A 7114-nucleotide genomic window follows, 5' to 3' on the forward strand; every position below is an offset into this window, starting at 1 on the left:
GGGTGCCGTAGAAGCAATGTTATTTTCGTAATTTGACAAAAAGTACGGTCTCATTTTTGTCCAGTGCGAGAGGGAGCATTAAATGGGAAGCAGTGCACTAACGTGGCAGCATGGGGTTGCAGCCCCCCTTTAGAAAAAGGAAAAAGCCCCAGCGAAGCGGAGACGTCGCAGCCAAACCCCATCCCCTTATTAATTTTTTCCTCTATTATTATTATTATTATTTCTCTGGGCCCCCCAAGCTTCGGGTTGTATCTTTCACACGAAGGAGTGATTCCCCTCCTTCCGCAACATCAACCGTTAGATCGCGCAATACGCGCTCCGATTTCTGTGCAGATAGCGATTGGAGTGTCCGCAACGATTGGCATCGCGAAGGGAGATGAATCATTCTTTCTTGGGAAAGACACAACCAGAACTCCTGTCTCCATTCCCTCTCCCCATGTATTATTATACTAAAAAACTTTAAAAAAGAGAGAGAGAGAGCTCAGATCGAGCGAGGAGAGAGAGAGAGAGAGAGAGCGGGGGACAATGATATCTCTCCCCTACCCCTTGCCTGCTCTCCTCCCCTAAGCCCGCCGAACCTCACGACCTCCTCGCCGGAATCCGAGGCGATGCAGGAGGACCGCCGGCCGGAATCCGGCAGCGCTACGACGAACGCTGCCGAGACGTTGGTTAGATCGCCGCTCGACAAGCCCCTCAGCGAGCTTACCGAAGAGGACATCGCGCAGCTCACCCGCGAGGACTGCCGTCGATTCCTTAAAGAAAAAGGTCTCCCCCCCCCAACACACACACACCCCTACTCTCTTCCCTTTCTCTTTCAAAGTTTTGGCTCTTGGGAGTCTCCGGCGGCTGACCGGCACGTGCCGGTTCCTTGTAGGCATGCGGCGGCCGTCCTGGAACAAATCGCAGGCGATCCAGCAGGTCATCTCACTCAAGGCCCTCCTCGAGGGCCGACCCGACTCCGGCGACCACCCCGCCACCCCCGGCTGCCGCCAGAAGCCTCCCCCTATGCCGCCGGTAACCCCACCGCACGTGAGCTCCCTCCCCCTTGCTTTACCTTTTCCCACCACCAAACATTTCCTTTCCAACCCTGTCGGCTTATACTTTTTTTTTCTACCTTGGAATTAGTTCTTTATTTTATATTTATTTGCTATTTTTAGGCCTCTCTTCCGTCGCCGCAGGAGGAGGTAGGCGGCGACTCGCCGGCGCCGGCGAAGGAGCCATCGCCGACGCCGTACCGGAGGAGAGATCCGATCCCGCGGGTCCTTTTTGCCGGCGAGCCGTCCTGCCGTTTCCCAGTCGCCATGAGGGACCAGCAACCGCCGGAGATTCCCTCCCACTCGCCCAGGTTCTTTTCGCCTCCTCCAAAACCATCGTAGCTTTTGCTAAAGTGCGTCGGTCGTTCCCTTGCGCAGCGCCGCAGCGCCGCGCCGCGGCGCCGACGGCGTTGATCGCCGCATCGGCGGGGTTCCGCTTTGAAGATATTTTGTGTCCATAGTGGATTATTTCCATAAGTCGTAATCATTGATCCGACGGCTAGGAGTGCCCGATCGGACTGGAACTTACCCAAATTCGCCATCCCTTTCATCTTTATGGACCGTTCGATGTGGACTTTACTTTCGTAAAAAGTAAAATTTTCTTTTAAACTTGCTCTGGTAGACATGGCTCAGGCTGTACTTTCCCCGTACATAACTTTCTATGCGGACGCATGATCTGCCGTTGGTTTCTCCTGCGAAACCATTCCGTCGCCCGTTAATGGCTACTCCCCGTCTTCACCCTGGACCTGAAGCGCGGAATGGCCGGGCGGACGGATAACTTTTTAAGAGAAATCCCACGTTTGTTTCTATGCGGGACAGAGAGCTCTGTTTGTAATCTGCGCGGAACATCGATTGGACGGTCACGATCTTCGTGAACTCTGATGATGGTCTCAGGGTGCCGGAGGAAGTACCGACGTGCCAGATGACGATCTTCTACGACGGCGAAGTGAACGTCTACAACGACGTGACGGCCGATAAGGTAACGCTTGATCCGAACCCGAACTGTTTCGGGCGATACGGAAGGGCTTGACTCGTCTTGGCTTTTTTGTCGTTGTTTGCAGGCGCGGGCGATCATGCTACTCGCGGGGAGCCGGGACAGCTATGGCCCCGTGGCCCAACCCGGTCCGGTTCACTCTTCGCGGCCGGTCCGCGCCCGCTTTCCCCTTGCTTTTCTCGGACCGGGCCGAGGCCCGGTCCCTACGGCTTCGCCGCCTGCCGCGGCTTTCCCCGCCTCGCCAGCTGGTACTTCATAAACCATTGTTTTACCATATTTACGAGATCGCCACTGTCTAATTATTATCAGCCGTTTGATCTTGATCGGACGTCTTTGCAATTGAGTTGCAGGGAGGTTTTTCCATCATTTCCGGGAGGCAGCGGACGCCGAGTGGAGAGCCGCGCGAGATATCGAGCCTGGTAAGAGAGCGGAGCAAGTAACCGGGTAAATTTGCGACTTTTTTTTTTCGTGCAACTGTCTTGTGGACTCCAGAATTTGACTCTGGTGACGTGGCTTACTGACAAAGAACACGCTTCCGGGACCCATCTCTGTTTATTTCTTTGTTTTTAATTTAAATTCCGAGTAGAGCGACCACGCTAGTGGATAGCTGTTGGATAATTGAGGTTGGGTAGGGAACAGGTTCCTTGTTTCTAGGGTGGAATTATTAATTCATTTGTTGTACGCGAATTAATGGGCCACAGGCCCATCCTTGAGGGAGGGAGGGAGGCCTACGGCTGGACATGATCAATCATGCTCCATGGACCCCTTGCTCGATTGTTTGCATGGTCTCTAATGAGTTTTCATGGAATCCATTCAATCAAGCTTGGAACCGTATGTTTATGTCATGTCTTGTCTAGGTTTGGATAGGTCCCGAGAGGGGTGACTCGAGCCGAGCGCTAGCGAGCTAGGCTATTCTCAGGCTTGGCTTGAATTTGTAATCGAGCTGAGCTTCTGCTGATGCCAGGTCATTAATTTCGAGCACAAATCGAGCTCTTTAGAAATGGCTTGTTTATAGATTGTGAAGAGCTCAATGTGTCTCTTGGATCTTTTTATGTTCATGCTGTAAGCTAATCTTATTTGTTAGGCAATCAATCAGCCAATTTATAGAAACTTACAAAAATTTGATATATTAGAGATGGTAATAAATTATGTATAATTTATAAGTCGTTTGAACTAGGTTGGGTTGTTTATATATAAACTAAAAAGTTCACAGGTACTTGGAACTTTATGTATGCTCATATGTAGTTGTGCATGGGCAGGTGCCTTCAGACATTTCGCACAATTGACAGCCTTACTTTGGGCTCTGCTTGTTAATTCTTTGATATCAGAAACACAATTTCATGGTAAGGACTTAAAGCCTTTTCATGTGATTGGGTGCTATAGCTGCACAGGCTGTAAAGGAATGAAATTCACATGTTGATAATATTTCAAATTACTGATTTCATGTTTATTATGTCAGTCGATACTTGGTTTAAATCATACAAGATTATTTTTAAAGCACCACCAAAATAAATTTCTTTTTCAAATAGTATAACATTTAACAGCGTAACCCAGTTCATCTTCTCAAGATACACGTATGTTACTGGCTTCGGTGTAATTGTTGGACCACCGCAGGTCCAATCACTCTGGACCACATGTACCACTAGTGCCGGAGCCTATACTTATCTACATCCTTGTAGAGGGAATTAATATTTCCAGCCCTTTTTTGTAATTTTATGTCATTAGTTGATCCAAGTGAATTTTTATATGAAACAAGGTGTCTCATGACATATTCCTATATATTGTTACTTGCTTGAAATCAAATTCCCATGCTTTTAATTATTGACTTCTTTTAAAGCAAGTGTTTGTCTTTGCTTGTCCACTCAGTTTAAAGTAATCTACTGTTAGATGGTATACTTGTGAATGGAGGCCAGGTTTGAAATGCAAATATTTTTTGAATTGCTAAAGTTTACAAACTCTAGAATTTTCTTTGTCATACTAGAAAACACAAGTAGTTGTGGCTGTTATAGAATGATATATTGTTCTATCTCGATTTTGGGCATCCACAAGGTGACTTATGCCAATTTTTTGCATAAATTAACCAAAGAATAGGCTTCTTTTTGCATGTACATGCGCACACAAGCTAGAAAAGATTGTGTGTTAATTATATTAAGAGATATGAAGGTCGGGGTAAATGAATGTATATGTTAACCTAAACAAGAAGTTTCAAATCGACAACTTGGTATATGGTTTACAATTTTCTGTTCTTACTGCTCTTGTAGCTTCCAACATATGCTGGTTTTACCTACTGCAGAGGGTCCAACAAGTAGAAAAGCATCGTTGCAGCGGTATCTGGAGAAAAGGAAGGACAGGTATGAGTTGTTTTCATCGAAAGAATGACCCACCTACCCTTGCTTGAGTCATGATGGTTAGAATGAATTTCATTTACTTATTGCTCATGGGAAGGTTTAAAGGCAAGAAAACTCTTGGAGGGCCACCTTCAAACATGGAGATGATGTACTTGAGCCAAAAGTTCAGGGGTCAGATACCAAATGAGCAGTTAAGTCAGAGTGACACTAGCTCCCCTACCCATCCTAGACCACCTTGCACACCAACTAGGTGCAGTTCAATAGAGTTCCAGACTCAGAAACATCATATCTCGGTTGATCTCAATGATGATGGTAGGTGAAAATGACCTTGTAACTTATCTGAGAGATAATTTACTCTATAGTATATGACTGCTGTTTAAAAAGCAATATCACAGATGAAATCGAATTTAAAACATAGTGACATATGCTTGGATAGATAAATGACGATAATCCTTACCAGAACTACATGGGAATAACTTCCTGACAAGACTCATCATATGCTAAACTATATGTTCATTTCTATTTAGTCCCTTGGTGTGCAGTATTATGTCTCTATGAATTCTCATGTTTTCTGTCCAAGAGTGACAAACATGTGATAAGAAAGATGGCCTTTTAGCAGATCTGACTGTTTCTGCTTTAACTATATAAAGACTTGCACATATGTTTTTAATGCTCTTGATTGCGGTTGGCATTATGATTTATAAAATTTTAAATTTATTCAGCTCCATCTGGGTTAGTTTTCTTAGGCTGAAGTTCAATAGAGTAGAAGTTAATCTGTGCCATTTATTTATTACTTTTGTCATCCATGATTTGCTGCAGAGCAGTCTTTTTTTTTTTGTTACTGATGTGATCTTGTATCAGTGAATACTTCGTAAAGGGAGAGCCACTGTCATATTTAGGTTTCCTAAAATAGGTTCTGAGGATTGATTTTCTGGATTTTACCTATGGTTAGCCGGGAAAAAAAAAACTGTGATTTGGCATCATATTTTGCTGATTATGTAGTTGGACCGGCAGAAAGCTTGAGTTGCCAACATGGCTCAAATCTTATTATAAGTTGTTGAATGAAATTGTGTTTTCAATTCATCTTGTTTTGTGTGTATTATACTTCGTTAGTTGATAATTAAGCCCATAAACTTCTTGTTATCGACTCAATCAAATAAATTCCACTGTTTTTTTGACTGTCTCTTTTGTCAATGTATTGCTAGCCAAAAGGTGCTTCCTTGTTATGTTTTCAGTAGGTATTGTTTTTTGTCTTAAATTATTTATCACAAAAAGCTTATTTTTCATTATGTTTACATGTTAGCAGGTGGTGGCAAATGAATTGCTACGTGACATTGATCAGTCTATGATTATCTAACTGATCCAATGACACAAAGATGGGCTTCAATACCTTAAGTGGAAAAGCAGACTGTTGGTTCCACATTGTTTTGAGATGAAAAACCCACCTAATCTAAATGCCTGCCCTCATTTTGGCTGAGATTTCGATATCCAAGAAGCTTCACTTCGCTTCATTAAGGCTGTTGCAACCTTGATCAGCCGGTAAATAAGTTTGTGGATCAGAATACCATGGTAATAAGTTCAGGAAAAGAAGAAAAAGAGTTGAGGATCGTCATTAGCCTTTGTGCATACCAGAAATTGGCCAAGAGTCCCAGCATTTTTCTATCTTATTAACTTGGCTCCTATCTATCCAAGACCACAGCCATAGGCCTGTGTCAAACTTCAGTGATCTTATCTGCTAGGTGAATGTGGTTTGAGTTTGATCATCTGATTTTGCTCGAGAAATGAGTTCTGCTGATTCTGCAACTAAGATATCTGGCCAGGTTGATGGTAGGCCTATGTGTTAGCTGAGTCGCAGTGCATGAAAAAACTTGAACTCAAAGTACTTGTAAGATACTAGCTCTGTAGCCTCCTAACTGACAGGTCCCTTTTTTAGGCTAAGTAGGAGTTTTTTTTTTTTTAAATTGGCATTTGCATAGTCCTTCAAATTTGCTTGTGTTATGGATAATTTATTTTGTAAGATCCTTAATTGCGGCCAATTCCTTATTTTCCTTCAAGGAATATGAAGGGAATGCCACCTTGGTTTGAACTCAGAACTTCGCCACAGCACATGGCCAAAGAGAGGTATGCCAACCAGCAGAACCAAGCCCCATTAGTTTGACTCCTTGCTATATAGTAGGGTTCTGAAAAATTGAGATAGTTGTTTGTAAGTCAATGATGAATTTTATCTCAAATTAATCATTTCTTTCCATAATTGTATCAGTTTCTGAATGCACGGCAGATGAATTCGGAGACCTTGAGTTTTCCCTTTGGCAAGGATATAATGGTACCTTATAAACATTCAACAGACGTGTATATTAACATGGATATTACCACTTCGATACTATTACTGTTGGACATTGCTACCATTATCAGAGTTGAACTTGTCCAAGATCATGCACTGGTATCTCATATGGAACCCAAGTCCTTATATAATGACAGAAGCTGAGTTATTGCAAATCTTTAGAAATGGTGGTAGCTTATGTAGTTCTACAGAATAAGCTAGGAGAAGATTTATTCTGTGTGAAGAAGCAAGAGACTTTTACTTACCATGACCAAAGGTGCCCACAGAACAGGCCAAATGCAGCAGAGTGATAACCCCGGAGGGGACTCCCCGGTGGTAGGGGGATAGGAGACGGACATCTTGGGAATGAATTGTATGGACTATCTTAAACACTGCAACATTTGTTAAATCAATGGAG

At 43.7% G+C, this 7114-nt stretch overlaps 1 protein-coding gene across 17 annotated transcripts; it reads left to right on the plus strand.

Moving 5' to 3' along the window:
- The first annotated feature begins 482 nt into the window (after nt 1-482).
- On the plus strand, nt 483-6627 carry LOC105042336 (protein TIFY 4B). 17 transcript variants are annotated; one of them, XM_073253627.1, is made up of 10 exons: nt 483-765; nt 875-1029; nt 1179-1345; nt 1929-2013; nt 2096-2276; nt 2373-2447; nt 3288-3371; nt 4322-4379; nt 4474-4688; nt 5680-6627. In XM_073253627.1, the coding sequence occupies exons 1-10, from the start codon at nt 609-611 to the stop codon at nt 5694-5696; spliced, it is 1194 nt and encodes a 397-aa protein (XP_073109728.1). In that variant the 5' UTR covers nt 483-608; the 3' UTR covers nt 5697-6627. The 17 variants fall into 17 exon arrangements, 12 of the variants coding, with proteins under 12 accessions (XP_073109728.1, XP_010917799.1, XP_019704381.1 ...); XR_002164099.3 differs by having other exon boundaries at nt 484-765; nt 1158-1345; nt 4290-4379; XR_831507.4 differs by having other exon boundaries at nt 484-765; nt 1158-1345; nt 4290-4379; nt 5683-6627.
- Nucleotides 6628-7114: the final 487 nt, after the last annotated feature.

Source organism: Elaeis guineensis, chromosome 3 (assembly GCF_000442705.2).
Source record: "Elaeis guineensis isolate ETL-2024a chromosome 3, EG11, whole genome shotgun sequence".
NCBI lineage: Eukaryota > Viridiplantae > Streptophyta > Magnoliopsida > Arecales > Arecaceae > Elaeis > Elaeis guineensis.

What these genes read in the sequence shown, in the direction of transcription:
- LOC105042336 (XM_010919497.4), top strand. Translation starts at nt 609, where the DNA reads ATGCAGGAGGACCGCCGGCCGGAATCCGGCAGCGCTACGACGAACGCT. An exon ending in CGCCGGTAACCCCACCGCAC is followed by an intron (nt 1,030 to 1,157) that starts GTGAGCTCCCTC and finishes TGCTATTTTTAG; the next exon opens with GCCTCTCTTCCGTCGCCGCA. An exon ending in CTGGAGAAAAGGAAGGACAG is followed by an intron (nt 4,380 to 4,473) that starts GTATGAGTTGTT and finishes GCTCATGGGAAG; the next exon opens with GTTTAAAGGCAAGAAAACTC.